The sequence below is a fragment of the Aethalodelphis obliquidens genome, unplaced genomic scaffold (genome assembly GCF_003676395.1).
Source record: "Aethalodelphis obliquidens isolate GAN/ISIS:26980383/991018 unplaced genomic scaffold, ASM367639v1 scaffold14, whole genome shotgun sequence".
Taxonomy (NCBI): Eukaryota; Metazoa; Chordata; class Mammalia; order Artiodactyla; family Delphinidae; genus Aethalodelphis; species Aethalodelphis obliquidens.
The window spans coordinates 3,142,864-3,160,581 of record NW_020837958.1 but is presented as its reverse complement, the minus strand read 5'-3'; the positions used below and the strand labels follow the sequence as shown (position 1 = coordinate 3,160,581).

The 17,718-nt window shown below is 37.9% G+C and overlaps 1 protein-coding gene across 2 annotated transcripts in view; it reads left to right on the top strand.

The window, feature by feature from the left end:
* Positions 1 to 17,718, top strand: part of CSTPP1 (centriolar satellite-associated tubulin polyglutamylase complex regulator 1) — a 174,826-nt gene that overhangs the window by 27,827 nt on the left and 129,281 nt on the right. For both annotated transcript variants that reach the window (XM_027114807.1, XM_027114808.1), the window contains exon 2: positions 9,493 to 9,595. In XM_027114807.1, coding sequence (XP_026970608.1) covers positions 9,493 to 9,595 — 103 coding nt within the window. The remainder of the gene's footprint in view (positions 1 to 9,492; positions 9,596 to 17,718) is intronic.

Below are 17,718 nucleotides of genomic sequence, written 5' to 3'. Positions count from 1 at the left end.
AGAGGGAGGCCTCCTGCATTTATATAAAGGATATTTCTCAAGATATTGATCTGCAAGTTGTGATTCATTTATGGTTTTTTTCTGGGGGCCCAAAGTTAAACGTGACTTGCAGCTGTTTTATATTCAGAGCTAGTTCGTGTTTAGAGAAGCTTGCTTTTGGGTTAACACTTTTACTGTATTTTTCTCCACCGCAAGTTTTAAATTTCTTTTTGTATTATACTATGTTAATTGTGAACTCACAATTTTGGCAAGGGACGTAATTAGCTTAAATTAAATATCATACCAGAACAAAATATAGGGTAATAGGTTTATACACTTGGAGTACAGAAGGCCTGTTTGAACAAGACGCAGAGCACAAAGGGCACAGATAAATACTTTTGATTACATCAACATTTTAAACTGTGCAATGAAGGGTACCATAAACAAATGAAAAGAAAACCCATAAGGTAGAAAACCCATATTTGCACATATAGAGAATTAGAAAAACCTCCAAATCAAGAAAGAAAAAAGACAGCCAGAGAGGAAAATGGGCAAAGGATATTAGCAGATTATTCACAGAAGAGAAATACAAGTAACCATGAAAATATGCTTAACTTTATTTAATTAAGTAATTAAGACTAAACTATTAAAACAACAGTGAGAAACTATTTTATAACTGTTAAATTGGCAAAAGTCACAAAGCTTTAGTGAAAACAGATTTTCTCATGGTGGGGAGGAGTATAAATTGGAATAACCCTTTGTAAAGCAACTGTGTATATCTAGTAAACATGAAGATGTGGAAAAAAGGGAATTCTTATGTACTGTTGTTATGATTGTAAGTTGGTACAGCAACTATGGAAAACAGTACAGAGAATCCTCAAAAAATTAAAAATAGAACTACTACCATGTGATCCAGCAATTCCACTTCTGGGAATATATCCAAAGGAAACAAAAGCACAAAATGGAAAAGGTACCTACATCCCCATGTTCACAGTAACATACTTAACAATAGCCAAGATAGGGAAACAATCTAAGTGTCCATTGATGGATGAATGGATAAAGAAGTTGTGGAAAAAATACACACACTGGAATATTATTTTAATAATATTCTGAATATTATTCAGAATATTATTAAAAATGAGGAAATTGGGCTTCCCTGGTGGCGCAGTGGTTGAAAGTCCGCCTGCCGATGCAGAGGACATGGGTTCGTGCCCTGGTCCGGGAAGATACCACATGCCTCGGAGCGGCTGGGCCCGTGAGGCATGGCCGCTGAGCCTGCGCATCCGGAGCCTGTGCTCCGCAACGGGAGAGGCCACAACAGTGAGAGGCCCGCGTACCGCAAAAAAAAAAAAAAAGAGGAAATCCTACCATTTGCAACAACATGGATGGCCCTTGAAGGCATTATGCTGAATTAAATAAGTCAGAAAGAGATAGACAGATACTCTATGATCTCACTTATATGTGGAATCTAAAAAAACCCACCAAACTCTGAAAAAAGAGATCAGACATGTGGTGGCCAGAGGCAGAGGGTTGGGGGAAGGAGAATAGGAGGATGGTGGGGGTGATGGTAGGACAGGGTGCAGATTTCCAGGAATAAGGTAAATGAGTCCTGGGGATGTTAAGTACAGCATGATGACTGTTGTTAACACTGCTGTATGATGTATGGGAAAGCTGTTAAGAGAGTAGATCCCAAGAGCTCTTATCCAAGGACAAATTTTTCTTTTTTTCTTTTCTTCTTTCTTTTCTTTTTATTGTATCTATATTTGAAGATGGATGTTAGCTTAACCTATTGCGATAATCGTTTCATAGTATATGTAAATCAAGCCATTATGCTGTATTCTTTAAACTTACACAGTAATGTATGTCAATTGTTTCTCAATAAAACTAAAAAAAAAAAAAAAAACCATGAGGATATATGCATCCTGTGACATGTCCATTCAATTTTGAGATATCTGCCTTAGGAAAACTCTTGTACGTATGCACAGGAAAACAAGTACAAGAATGTTCAACCCAGCACAGTTTGCTATAGTGAAAATGTGGGAACAACCTGAGTATTTATCAATAGAGGAGTATTTACCATTGGCAAATAAGTTGGTTCCATATTGTTTCATAAAAGATTTCCAACATGGTTGAGTGAAAATAGTAAGGTACAGAAAAGTATATGTCATTTACTTAAAAACAAAACCAAGCTCACAAACTGTGTTTATATATTTTTTTAAGTATGAGTACCAAACTGATTGGGAACTGGGATTGGTTTTTTACTTTTTCTATATTGTTTGAATCTTTAAAAATAATTAAGTATGTAATTATAAATAAACATTTTTTTAAGTTTAAAGATCATGCCAATACTTTATCCTATTTACCAACTGAAGTTTCTTTTCTAGTATTAAGAATGGAGAGCCAGTGTTTTCTAGATAATACAGTGTAAAATGGGACACATTGTAGGTTCTTAGCTTTTTCTTATTTTGTTTTGTTTTTGAGAGCTAGGGTTGAAGTGGAAGGGCATGGGCTTTGGAGTTGAATCTTAAGTTTGAATTCTAGCTCAGCCATTTTTTAAGACTGAGCAGGTTCCTTAACCTCTCTGAGCTTCAAAAAAGTCTATTTCCTACCTCATTGGGTTGTATAAGTATTGCATGTGCTGGTTTTCCTCATTTCCCCATCTCCTTTGGTCAAAGGAAATTGGTCTAGTGTGGTCTAAGATCAAAGATGGTCTTGTATGGGTGATAAAATATTTTACCAGAACATACTGTGTCCCTGGATCAGGACATACCAGTAAAGATGGAGGATGTAAATAATTAGTTTTAGAGGTTTATTAACTTTTTAAACCATTAAGCTATCTATATGTACTTAACAAGATCAAATACTATATCATGTTAGTGATTTATATATGATATTAAACTTGAAGCTTCTAAACAGTTTACGTGACAGGTCGTTGGTTAACAGGGTTACTTTTCTAATCTCAGAGAACAGTCTTAATTTAATTCAGCACTTATTTGTGCCAGCCAGCATCTAAATCTCAAGAGGCTTCAAAGACAAAAATGTGTCTCAAAAGGACTCTGGTAAGGGAGAAGAAAGTCAGATTTAAAGTTGAATATATGTATGTACTCTGCTTTTCACTTACACTGCTCTTGCTCTTGTATCTATTAATATCACATATTGTAATTCATGTGAATATTTTCTGGGGAAACTTGTTTATTCTAATACAGGGACTCTGTATAAAATACTAATATAATAAAATGAGTGGTCTCAATGATGTAGGTAGCCTGTCAAGCAAAAATTTTCAAATGAGACCCCTTGTCATTTAATTGCAAAATAAATAGCTAATGCTTTGATGGTATTTATGCTTGGGAAGAGAGTAAAAAGAAATAGTTGTGGACTTTACCCGTATAAGTTAGAGCCTCCTGAGTAATTAACAATTAATAAATGAATGCTTCCCACAAGTTTAAAGGCTATAGCTGAAATGGGTATAGATTATGTATATTATCATATGTGTAGGGTTTTATATAGCCCAGGAGTCCCTGAAGATAATCTGTAAACATCCTTGGTTAGATGAGCAGAACTTTAAATAGGTGAGTAGGGGGCTATAGTAGGTTGGCCTCCGGGTGTTCCTTAATGTTGAAACCCAATGTCTTGTGAGGTGCGATGTCTGGGAGGGATATGTAGTAACAACTGTAATAAAACAACAATAATAAACATAATAGCTAATGTTTATTGCATATTTACTATGTGCCAAGCACTATGCTAAGATTATTACATAAGTTATTTTATTTACTCCTCACTACAACCTTAGGTGGTAGGTATTATTTCCCAATTTTACAGAAAAGGGCAGAGAGATTAGGTAATTTGCTTCAAGTCACACAGCTAATGAGTACCAGAGCTAGAAATCAAATCCAGGTCAGCCTGACTCCAGAGCCCATGTTCTTAACCATTGCAATAAATTGCTATGTTGTTTTAATCTGTGAAATTAGTATGTAGCAATAATAACATAATCATTAATATGTTACCTTCTGTGTATATCAAATGTATTCTAAAGAAGCAGTTTATTATTAGACATATTCTTTTTTTTTTTTTTTTTTTTTTTGCGGTACGCGGGCCGCTCACTGTTGTGGCCTCTCCCGTTGCGGACCACAGGCTCCGGACGCGCAGACTCAGCGGCCATGGCTCACGGGCCCAGCCGTTCCGCGGCATGTGGGGGTCTTCCTGGACCGGGGCACGAACCCATGTCCTCTGTATCGGCGGGCGGACTCTCAACCACTGCGCCACCAGGGAAGCCCTATTAGACATATTCTTAATGTCATACCCATTTTATAGCAAGAGTGACTGTGGTATATAGAGATTAAGTGATCAGCAGGAGGTGATTCAACGGAGAACCAAGAAGTTTCTGATCCACAATTGCTTTCACTCGTAACGTTCATATAAAGATCATACAGTATTTACTTATATATATATATATTTTTGTGTGTGTGTGTTGTAAGCGGGTCTCTCACTGTTGCGGCCTCTCCCGTTGCGGAGCACAGGCTCTGGACGCGCAGGCTCAGCGGCCATGGCTCACGGGCCCAGCCGCTCCGCGGCATGTGGGATCTTCCCGGACTGGGGCACGAACCCGTGTCCCCTGCATCGGCAGGCGGACTCTCAACCACTGCGCCACCAGGGAAGCCCTATTTACTTATCTTTTACTTAGATATTTCAGTGCAGTGCAGTCTGAGATAAGCACTTATAGCTTCAGTACACTGCACTGAAATATCTAAGTAAAAGATAAGATAAGTAAACACTGTATGATCTTTATATGAACCTTGTGAGCGATGCTGTCTAAGCAAAACATGGACTCTTGGGCCTTAGTGTGGATTTCAGAACAATAGAGCATATTGGTTCATGTCAGAAAACTTAATCCTGGTCTTGTGGAAATCACAGCAAAGCAGAAGAAGAAAAGCCAATCTGAAATGCTTTTCCTTTTCCAAGAGGGCAGCTAAGGTGCCCAGATATCTTTGCCCTCCAGGGGTGCAGGTGTGCAGTTTTTATTCTTTAATCATTCACATAAATTAAAGCTTATTCTTTTGCATTTAAAAAATAACATGAAGTGACACCCTCCATGTTTTATTGCCAGACAAGAGCTTTGAACTTCTGTCTCGCTGAAGTTTGGTAAAGTACAAGGATTTTCCATGGCTGGGTGGTACCCTTAACCACAGAAGGAACATTGGAATGATAAGAGCTGCACAGGAAGGAAACCACTAGGGAGCAGCAATTTAGAGAGAGCTCTTTGCACTTGGCTTGTGTGAAATTCTTGGGGAGAAACTTCTTCCTACCTCTGCTGGCTCTTCTTAGCTCCTTCGCTTCACGCACAGATGAAAAGAGCACTAGGACATATATACACTACCAAACGTAAAATAGATAGCTAGTGGGAAGCAGCCGCATAGCACAGGGAGACCAGCTTGGTGCTTTGTGACCACCTAGACGGGTGGGATAGGGAGGGTGGGAGGGAGGGAGATGCAAGAGGGAAGAGATATGGGAACATATGTATATGTATAACTGATTCACTTTGTTATAAAGCAGAAACTAACACACCATTGTAAACCAATTATACTTCAATAAAGATGTAAAAAAAAGAAAAAAAAAGAAAAAAGAGCACTAGGGCTTTCTGTTTCTACTTTCCGAACTAGGAATGGGTGGAGTGAATATTTTGTGGTGGGGTGGTTCTTCGTAAGAAACTTTGAAATTTGGGGACAAGTTTTAACTTCACACAAATGCTGATTAGCATGCATACCTATGCAGGTGGGGACAGGATATAGACACACTCACATACACACATATGAATTCACATGGACACAAGTGGACCACATCTCTCAGATGATTTTACTATCAACATACACCCCTGCTTTTGTGCTCTGTGTAAAATGAAGATCATATTTATTTCTAAAACTGATTAGAAAGTGTCAGTGATGAGGCAGTGTGGTATATAGTGTTAAAAGCATGGGTTCTTGGCAGGACACACCTTGGTTTGAATCTTGGCTTCTCTTCTCACTAGCTGTGTGATCTTGAGCAAGTTACTTTAATTCTATAAATCTCAGTTCTCCCATTTGTAAAACAGAAACATGATCAAAATTTCTATCATAGGATTGTTGTGAAGACTAAATAAAATCATGCATGTAAAACAATTAGCACAGTCTCTGACCCATTGTTGTTCAGTAAGTTGCACAGGTCCTCAAAATTGGTAGAGCTGTTATTATCATTATTATGTGTAATATTAAACTCTAAATGTCTGATTGGTAGCTGAATGTTAAATAAGTATAGTCCTTTATTTATATTTGTTTTCTTTTTTCCTTCCCCTCTCCCCCCCCTGCTTTTTTTTTTTTTTTTTCTCATGCAAAGTCTGTTTTCCAGAAAAGTCCTCCTTTTTTTGAGGAGGAGGAAAGTACTTTGATTTTAACTGCTCTGAAAACATTTCTCCCTTAAAGGGCTTTCACATTGACTTTTAGTCCCTGGAGCTAGGGAGGAGAAGCAGCAGGATTTGCTTCTAAGTAGAGCTCTTTCATTTCTACCATCAAAAAACAAAACAAACAACCAAACCAAAAAAAAAAAAAAGCAAATAAACAAAACAAAAAACCCCCCTAGTCTTGTAGTAGCCTTAGGTAGATCTAAGTCATAAACGCCTATATAGCCCAAGGAAGAAATCTTTTTGTAAGACCAGGATAAGTGAGTGGAATAAGGGAAGGAAACTCAGAGGTGAAAGTATACCTGATTTTAATGTTGGTTTGGCCATTTTTTCTTCCCGATTTCATATATGCTTAATTATAAAACAATTAATGCCAGAAATATCTTTTTTTTTTTTTTTTTTTTTGGCCATGCCACGTGGCTTGCAGGATCTTAGTTCCCTGACCAGGGATTGAACCCAGGGCCAACAGCAGTGGAAGCACTGAGTCCTAACCACTGGACTGCCAGGGAAGTCCCAAGAGGTTGTCATGTATTATCTCACTTCACTGTCAGTTTTGGCCATTTCTTAGCGAAATAGTTTTCCAGTTGGATGAACTGTTGCTGAAGCACTGGTTTTGTTTTCACATCTTTTTCTGAGGTCAGGGTTAGAGAATGTTTGTGGTAGCTGATAGTTGTTAGCTTTGGGAAGCACTCATATTGATAGAATAAGTCATGGAATGTAAACATGTCATTCATCTGGACTTTAGGCTGGTGTAAACATGGTGAAACTTTAGGTAACCACTGTCAAAGACTCACTTGAGTAGAGCTTGGGTAGATAAACTTATTTGCTTTATAATCTCACTAAACTACCAGGACTTCAGGAATGTTTTTTTGAAGTACCTATTTTTACAAATTTTAGGTAATTCTTTCATATTTTCCTGAAGGATGAAAATGTGAAAGAGGCAAATGCCCATCTCAGTAGCAACTTTGTGGAACTGCTTTTTGGCAAGATATTTATTACTTTTGGGTTTTTTGTTCTTACTGTTCCAGACGAAAGTTGTTTTGTTTTGCTTTTTTGTAAAAAATAGGATGGCAAATGGAAGTACTGAATTGGAAGTTTCTATATGAAGTGTGCCAGGCTACCACTGTTATACCTAAAGACAAAACTCAGGGAAGGGGAGCAAGCATTTGGTGAGCACCTGCTATATTAGAAGCTCTGCTGTATTACTGAAGTAAACCTCCAATAGCCCTTTGACATAGCTTTTAATAAAATATATTATCAAGAAAACCAGGTATTGTGGTTTATGAATAGTAACGGTATTATTATCCACAGGAAATAGGCTTGCAGAATAATTTGCTCAAGGTCACACAGCTAGCATTTGGTGGGGCTGAGAATGGAACTCAAGTGTCTTGGAACTCCAAAGCCAAAGTTCTTAACCAGTGATTCTTAAACTACATCAGAAACATCAAGGGTACCTGTTAAAGATTACTGGGCTCCAGTTAGAATTTTAAGGTCACCAAGTCTGAGATATTGTCAGATGATCAATTTGTATTTTAACAGGGTGTCTCAAGTGATTCAGATCAAGAAGTTGATTGACCATGTTTTGAGAAAGAATTAAATTATGTTTCTTTCATCACTTATATGTGGAATCTAAAATATGATACAGGGACTTCCCTGGTGGTGCAGTGGTTAAGAATCGCCTGCCAATGCAGGGGACATGGGTTCGAGCCCTGGTCCGGGAAGATCCCACATGCCACGGAGCAGCTAAGCCCATGCGCCACAACTACTGAGCCTGCGCTCTACAGCTCACAAGCCACAACTATTGAGCCCACGTGCCACAACTACTGAAGCCCGCACGCCTAGAACCCGTGCTCCACAACAAGAGAAGCCACTGCAATGAGAAGCCCGCACACTGCAACGAAGAGTAGCCCCCGCTCGCGACAACTAGAGAAAGCCCGCATGCAGCAGTGAAGACCCAATGCGGCCAAAAATAAATAAATAAATGTATAAAAAAATAAAAATAAGTAAAATAAATTATGATACAAATGAACTTATTTACAAAACAGAAACAGACCCACAGACATAGATGACAAACTTACAGTTACCAAAGGGGAAGGGGGAAGGGATAAACTAGGAGTTTGGAATTAGCAAATACAAACTACTATATATAAAATAGATAAACAACAAGGTTCTACTGTATAGCACAGAAAACTATATTCGATCTCTTGTAATAACTTGTAATGGAAAAGAATATGAAAAAGAACATATATATATAACTGAGTCACTTTGTTGTACACCAGAATCTAACACAACATTGTAAATCAACTATACTTCAATTTATAAATAAATTAATTAATTTAATTAAATAATGTTTCTTTCCACACTTGATAAAGAAGAAAACAGGTGCAGATTAAATAACTATCCAAGACTAAGCTATCAGACAGAGCCATGATTCCAACCCAGGTCTGTCTAATTCCAATACTCATCACACCCTGTATTACAAGCCCATGATTAAGTCACACATTTATCCGTCACAACAAATGTAGAAAACATGATTTCTGATAAATTGGGCCACACAGATTTCATGGTCTTATTATTTATCAAGGTTAATAACTTATGACAACTTTACTGAAATCTTCATGGTCCTTAAACTTTTTCAGTGACTTTTTTTTAAATTAAAGAATTGAGTTTTCCTTGCAGTCAGATCATCCATGTTTCAGGCATAGAATCATTACTCCCTGGGATAAATTTCTGGGACATGCAGAAGTGGAAGAAGGTGGAAGGAGGTAGGAAGAAAGAATTCCCAGGTGTACCTGCTAAATGGTGCTAAAGCTCCTCACCCTAATCACTGAAATGAAGAGTGAAGGGTTGATATTAATACTAACAGCCAATCACACGGCAATAGGTTATGTTCTACAGCATCTCCCATTCTGCCCATTGAGACTAGCTCAGTTAGGGCCAGCAAGTTTGGTTTGCCTATTCCGGTCCACTTCCTAGAACAGAACCAACACCTTGATTGACTTTCATGGCCTACTGGGATTGGAAGGACTTTTTTTTTTGTATCCCTCTCACTTTCTCTTTCTGTCTTTGTTTGTTTTTTGTAGCCCAGCGCCATGTCCTCACATACATGGAGGATGCAGTATGCCAGCTGCTAGAGAACAAGGAAGATATTAGCCAATATGGCATTGCCAGGTTCTTCACTGAATAGTAAGTACATGAGTGCTTTGCCTATAGCGTGGGCCCAGAGGAGGCTTTTGGAAGCAGGCAAGATACATGAAAAGTAGAGCAGGGCAATGCTGATTATGTAGTGGCAGTGAATGCTTAGACTGATTGAGGGCTGCCCAAACAGGTTTTGGAACATGCCTTTGGTGCAGCTAGTTTTGTCCAATGATAAGTCTCATGAGTGGTGATAACTATAAAAGTTCAACTGCTGCTTGTTTGATCTATTAGATCTGGTTTTTTTAGGTTCCTCTTATAATTTTTAACTTTCCCTCTTATTCAGAATATTCACTCTGATTTCCTTTAGTCAGTGTTCCTTTAGCCTGTGTTTTTCTTGGCTGGCTTTTTTCGTGGAAATGCTTAGGATGATATTCCTCTGCAGTTTTCTTTCTACAGGAGGCTGTGTCAATCACTTAATGATTTAAGATTATTTCTAGAGGCAGGACATCTTTCACAGATTATATCTTTGAGGAGTAGTGTTTCTTTATAAAGTATGCTTGGAGTGTGTAAAAGTCAAAATGATTATTTTTTAATTTATTAAAAAATTGTTTTCTTCAAGTTATAATTTATTCAAGATATAATTGACGTATAGTGCTGTCTAAGTTTGAGGTTCATGGCATAATCATTTGATTTACCCACATCATGAAGTGATTATCATAATAAGTTTAGTGAACATCCATCATCTTATGTAGATAGATAATTAAAGAAATAGAAAAAAACTTTTTTCTTTTGATGAGAACTCTTAGGATTTACTCTCTTCACAATTTTCATTTGTAACATGCAGCAGTGTTAATTATATTTATCATCTTGTACATTATTACATCCCTAGTACTGGTTTATCTTATAACTGGAAGTTTTGCCTGCCTTTATGCACTTCCTCCTATCCCCCACCCACCTCCGATGACCCGAAATCTGATCTTTTTTTCTATGAGTTTGTTTGTTTTTGAATTATTGACCTATAACACTGTTAGCTCCTGTTACACAACATAGTGATTTGATACGTCTATGCATTTGAAACTGATCACTGCAATAAGTCTAGTTGTGATAGTTCACCATACAAAGATATTACATAGTTTTTTGTTTTTGTTTCTTTTTTAGGTATTACATAGTTATTGACCATATTCCCCACACTGTACATTTCATACCCGTAAGTCATTTAGTTTGCAACTGAAAGTTTATACCTCTTAATCTCTCTTACCTATTTCTTTCTTTTTGGTATCACAGAACTGTTTTTAGGCTGAATGAAATAATCAGTTTAAAATACCTTGGTCTTCATGAAAGGATATGCTAAAGAAATACAAAAAATTATTTTTATTACCAAAATGCCAACATATTTATATAATCATTTGTCTTCTTTTTCCTTTTTTTCTGGTTTATTGTAAGCATTCTAAAAAAGGAAGAATAGCCTCTTACAGGCTTCTACTTATGGTGCATCATGAGCTCAAGTCCATCCTCCTTGAAAACAATTTTATTTTCCTTTCTGTTCTCCAGAGGTTCGTTGAAGATCAGACATCTCTTCTAATGGCCTTAACTTGGGTTGCTGTTAGGGGAATTCTTGACTCCCCCTAGCTCTTTTGCTGAGCTATAAGTCTTGCAAACAAAATCTAGATTTCTTACGGATTGGAATTTCAAGTTCCTGGGAAAAACAGGCTTGCCAGGATCAGAGCTGGTCCCTTCTCTTCTCCCAGTCTTCTAAAGGAGGGTGAAGTAGAACAAGGAATGTCACTTGTTCTCGAGGTATGGGCTGAAGCAAATGAGGTGGACTGGGAATAAAGACTGAGATTGAATAGCCTTGCTTGCTTTTACAGAACTGACAAGCCTAGGGGTCAAGTTTCTAGGCTATTTAATCTGTACGAGCACCCTTGAGGCTCCTTGCCAAATGAAATATGATTCTTCTGGGGACAGTGCTTCTTCCTGGCTTTTTTCATTTTACTCTATTCCCCCTCCCCCATCTCCTTTATAAGTCCTTTCCCTACTGTGCTGGTTCCTTGAGGATAGGCATCATTTCTTCTTCATCCCTGTATTCCGAATACTGGCATGATGCTTATTATATGATAGGTGTTAGGTAAATGTTGAATCTACAGCTGTATCTGTATTTTAGGTTATTGCATACTATCCACTCTTATTCTTGGTCTTATTATGAATAAGGACCGTCTCTTGTTCTTTCTCTCTTTTTTCTTGATTCTTTTTGATAAAGTTCTATATCCTGCCATTTAAGAAGCTGTCTACTGGAATTCCCTGGCGGTCCAGTGGTTAGGACTCCGCACTTACACTATAGGGGGCACGGGTTAGGTCCCTGATCAGGAACTAAGATCCCATATGACGCGCAGCACGGCCAAAAAAAAAAAAGAAGCACAGCTACATACCATGTATGTAGCACTCCAAAAGTGAACCCACTGGTGTATGTAACTAATACCGAACTCTAGTAAGGCTTATAACTGTTTCCAAATGCTATTGATTATAGCTTTTATCTAGCAGTACACTGTTGGAAAAAAAAAATCTTAAGACTTTTTTCCACAGTGCTGATAGAAATCTAGTTGCCAAGTGAGCAGTTTCTTGTCCTTAGAAAACTAAAAGTTACATAATCTATGTGAATGGCACATACCTGACATTTTTTTAAAATAGATCTTTATTGGAGTATAACTGCTTCACAATACTGTGTTAGTTTCTGTTGTATAACAAAGTGAATCATCCATATGCATACATATGTCTCCATATCCCCTCCCTCTTGAACCTCCCTCCCACCCTCCCTATCCCGCCCCTCTAGGTCATCGCAAAGCACCGGGCTGATCTCTGTGTGCTATGCTGCTGCTTCCCACTAGCTATTGAACATTTGGTAGTGTATATATGTCGATGTTACTCTCACTTCACCTCAGCTTCCTCCTCTCAAGCACCCCCCAACTGTGTCCTGAAGTCCATTCCCTATGTCTATATTCCTGCCCTGCCGCATCAGTACCATTTCTTTTTTTTTTTTTAGATTCCATATATATGCATTAGCATACAGTATTTGGTTTTCTCTTTCTGACTTACTTCACTCTGTATGACAGACTCTAGGTCCATCCACATCACCACAGATAATTCAATTTCGTTTCTTTTTATGGCTAATATTCCATTGTATATATGTGCCTCATCTTCTTTATCCATTCATCTGTTGATGGACACGTAGGTTGCTTCCATATCCTGGCTATTATAAATACTGCTGCAATGAACATTGTGGTACATGTCTCTTTTTCAATTATGGTTTTCTCAGGGTATATGCCCAGAAGTGGGATTGCTATGTCATATGGTAGTTCTATTTTTAGTTTTTTAAGGAACCTCCATGCTGTTCTCTGTAGTGGTTGTATCAATTTACATTCCCACCAACAGTGCAGGAGGGTTCCCTTTTCACCACACCCTTTCCAGCATTTACTGTTTCTAGATTTTTTGGTAATGGCCATTCTACCTGACATTTCTATAACTCTAAAACACCATATTGGCCTGAGGCAAGTTATTTTAAGAGGTGAGCCAGCATCAAAGCTCCAAAATCCTTAAAAAAAAACCCAAAAAAACACAAAACTCAACTTGAAAGGTGTTCGTATATGATTGAATAGGAAGTAGTATTTGGTAGACAAGGAGACCTGAATGGTAGAAGTTCCTGATTTTCCTTTGATTGTGAATTTATCTACTGAAAATCCTTCTTTCGCAGACCTGAGTTTTGTATTGATTTATAGAAGCATAATGAAGTGAAAAGAGCTCTGCCCTGGGAAGAAAAAGAGCTCCTATCCTTATAAGTCCTCACTCCATAATCTTGGGAAAATTTCTGACATTTTTTTCCTTTTTTTTTTGGGCTGTGTTGGGTCTTCGTTGCTGCGCATGGACTTTCTCTACTTGCAGTAAGCGGGGGCTACTTTTCGTTGAGGTGCGCAGGCTTCTCATTGCGGTGGCTTCTCTTGTTGAGGAGCTTGGGCTCCAGGCTCACAGGCTTCAGTAGTTGCAGCACGCAGGCTCAGTAGTTGTGGAACGTGGGCCCTAGAGTACGCGGGCTTCAGTAGTTGTGGCTTGCGGGCTCTAGAGCGCTGGCTCGGTGGTTGTGGCACACTGGCTTAGTTGCTCAGTGGCATGTGGGATCTTCTCGGACCAGGGATTGAGCCATGTCCCCTGCATTGGCAGGTGGATTCTTAACCACTGTGCCACCAGAGAAGTCCCTCTGAAATTTTCTGGGCTTCAGTTGCCTCAACTGTGAGATGGGTATAATAAAGTCTAATGTGCTAATAAATAAAAATAACGTAATAATTATATATTATAATAAAAAATGTTTTATTAAACTCATACTATGTTTCAGCAACTATAATTCTTTGAAATAGGTAATATTATTATCTCTATTTTATAGATGAGGAAACTGAGGCTCAGAAAAGTTAGAATAGCTTCTTTAAGTTCACAAGCTAATAAATGACAGAATTTGGAACCAAGCCTCATCTGCAGTATTACAAAGGCCACTATTCTGTGTTGTCTCCAAGTCGCTATAATGCCTAATGTTGCTGGAGGCCTAACCAGATAATAATATGAGGTCTCTTCTAGCTATGGTTTCTGGATTCTTTGAAATTTCCCTTATGAGCTGTACTTCACACAGTTTATCACATAGCTTTGTCTGGTGACCTCCATTCATTGCCATTTAAATGTTTTATGTTGTCCTTTTGGAGGGGATACAATTGGAGCTGTCTCGAAACAATAGGAAACATAATTTTTTTAAAAATGTGTTAAGTGTGCACTTCCATCTCTCAGTTTCAAGTTCAGACATTGAGATTTTCATACGTTTAATGGTGGATAATTTACCTTTGAGCAATGATAAAAATACTCTTCAAAATTGTTTTTGGAAGGTTTTTCTGCTGATTTTCTTCTATGGATCGGCTTGCCCTCTCACCTGTGCTGTCACTCCTTGGTGCTTGGTGTTTTCCAACAAATCCATGATTGTTCCAGCAAATCTGGATAAGCTGTAAAGCATGAGTAGCTAAGCTGTACTGTGTGTGTGTGCGTGTGCGTGTGCGTGTGCGTGTGTGTCTGCAAGACTGTGAGCTCTTCAGATCATATTCTTCTGGACACTCTTGAAAGAGGGATACGAAATCCCACAGGATTTTCTTTCATGTTGTATGCAACCTCTACCTCTGAATGCCATCTTTCAACCAATGAAAGGTAAAAAGAATTAATATTTAGAGGTGCCGCTCTAAGAATAGACCAAGTGTCGGCACGGGGTCAGGACCTCTGAAGAAGTACAGACAAGAAAATGAGGCTAGAGTAGCTGTAACTTAGAAACCACAGCAGAGTGTGACCAGGTTCTTGTGGAAAAGATAAAATGAGAAATGTGTTTTTTTAGGACATTGGAAAATAATGATGAGAGAAAAACAGGCTGAAATCTGAGAATTCCTATCACAATTGGGAACCCTTCTTCACAGGCTAAATTGATAGTTACAACACTGTGGCATCAGAGAGCTTGACCTCCACATACTAATATAGAAAAGAATGATACTCTGTGGTCTTGGTTGGTGGGCCCAGGAGGACTCTTTTTTTATAATCAAGTGTCTTGTTTTTGTTTTTTTTTAAATGATGATTTTACCTTTCTAGGGAAGTTTTCATGATGACTGTTTTGGTTACAAGTACATATACAGATATCCTTCATTGATGGAAGTTTTTTTTAAGGATATGTGAGAATATAAGACAGCATTCATTCAGTAATTATTTTTGAGCACCTACTGTGTGCCTATGTGTATTTGGCAATGAAGAAGACATAGTGGTGAACAAGACAAATAAGGTAATTACCCTCATGAACCTAGCTGTTTAGTGAGGGAGATAGTCAATAAACAAGTAAGCTGACAATGACGACAATAGCTAATAGTTAATAAATACTTGCTATGTGCTGGGCATGGTTCTAAGCATATAACATGTATTATCTCATTTAATTCTCAAAATACTATGAGGTGGAATATTAGTATTATCTTCATTTTATACATTAGGAAATTCAGGCACACAAAAGTAACATTCCCTAGGTTACACAGCTGATAAGTGTAACAAGGAAGTAACTAGGATAATGTGATATATAGGATGGCCAGGAAGGCCCCTTGGAGGAGATGGCATTTGAGGGCTTATCCCATGGAATGACTGGCTCATCCCATTTGAGAGCTGATAAGTTATCTCAGCTCAGGTGACCTACCTTCTTTTTGTCCACCTTTATTACCTAGGCTTTCTGTGTCCAAAAAAAATAATTTGATTGATTTTATGTGCTGCTTCTCAGAGTGGAATACCCTTAACAGGCAGTAGTCATAGAAAGCTATCTTACAAGTAATTGGCCTCCCTCATGCGCTGCTCATATATAATAAGTAAAAACAATAAAATAATTAGTCATAAAATTATTTGTGTTATCTAATAGATAGTATAAATATGGAGATGGAAGTATTTATCAATCTTTGGAAAAAGAACATTAGTAATTCCATTGTGATACATATTATCAGAATTCAGTTGGGAACTTGCATGCTTTTTTATATACTCTTGTAGTAAAAGGTACCAGCCTCAAATTCCTTTTTTTATTGTTTTAATTAGAATAAGTCCATGAAATGTGAACTTCATTAATTCACTCTTGGAGAAAAAAAGGAGATTCCAATAGTGCATATTCTTAAATCACTTAAAATATAACTTAATGAAAACAATGCATGATTATAAAATATGTATTATTTCTTCTTTTTTAAAACAGGTGCTCTAAGCCCTATGAAAGATGACCCACTTCTCAGTAATCTAGAACAGTCAGGGTATAAACTTTCAGTTCTAAAATTGGCAAATTTTTTAGGATTATCCACCACCCAGCATTTAAGTAATGTTTTGGGTTCTTCTTGTGCCCATGGTAACAGAGGAGTGGATTTGGAGCAACAAAAAACACATCAGAACAAACTAGGAACTCACTGATTTCCAGGCTCATAGCTTTGAATGAGGGGTGGACTTAAGACTTCTCTGGGCCATTTCTGCTCCATGTTTTCCCAATTTATTGTTGTTAAATTGAGTCAAAATGTGGTATAGTGAAGGAATGGTGACTAATCCTATCATTGGCTTCTTCAAAAGGTGTAACACTTCTCCCAGCCTACCCCTCACCCCCATCTTTTTTCCACAGTTCAGTTCTTAGCTGGAGTTGACACATTGTAACAGAAAATAATCCATTTTTCATTGTCAACATCTGGATTCTCAGACTCAGATAATTGCCACGAATAGATTTTGCCATAGCTGAAGCAATCCTATCCTCACTGTTATTGGCCCAGGCATTTCTGTTAAGCCATCATTTGTGAAATCTATAGAGGATTCTGGTTCTTTTCCATATTACCAGAGGTATCTTATAGCAAAAGGACACCAGGGAAACATAGTGGTGAGTTGAGAGTCACCAAAATCTATTTTGAAACTTAAAAATCCAGGTTCATTGAGGACATAAGAAGCTGCTTATTTGCTTAGAATCCGTCTCTCTTCTTCAGTCCCTTCATGTTTTGATTATAGGAAACCATCCAGCAGCACTTGACCCGGTAACTGAGGAAGCCATTTCACAGCCCACTGGTCCCCTGACTCATTTAGAAGTTGCAGTCAAAAGTTATGGAAGTAATAATTGGGCCCAGATTCTCCCTGTCAGGAAACACCTTACTTCCCCACCCCCTCCCTGCTACAATTTAAGAGAAATTTAGCTGTTGTGAAACTGTTCAATAAGAGGAAATGAAGGAACTCCATCCTTGGCTGAAGTATTCTCAAGACCCAGCGATATTATATCTGTTTTCATGGGAGCCGCTTTTACAGCTAGCTAGTATAAATTTTAGGTATAATTCTCCACACTAAAATATTTCCCCTTAGAGAAATTACTTGATTTATTTTAATCTATAAATAATATAAAGAACCTTTACTTGGTCCAATCCAAGCCCTGGTATTCCTTGTCACTCTGATAATTCCCTGAGTACTCCTCTGGCAATCAGGTAGACACACACAAATCTGAAGTAACATGTCAGTAGTGCTATTAGCAATGTAAAATAGCTAATCAGAAGTTAAGAAACTTTACTTCATCAACAATAGAGCAATTTAAATTCATCAGTGCTTTTAACTTCTTCCATAATTTG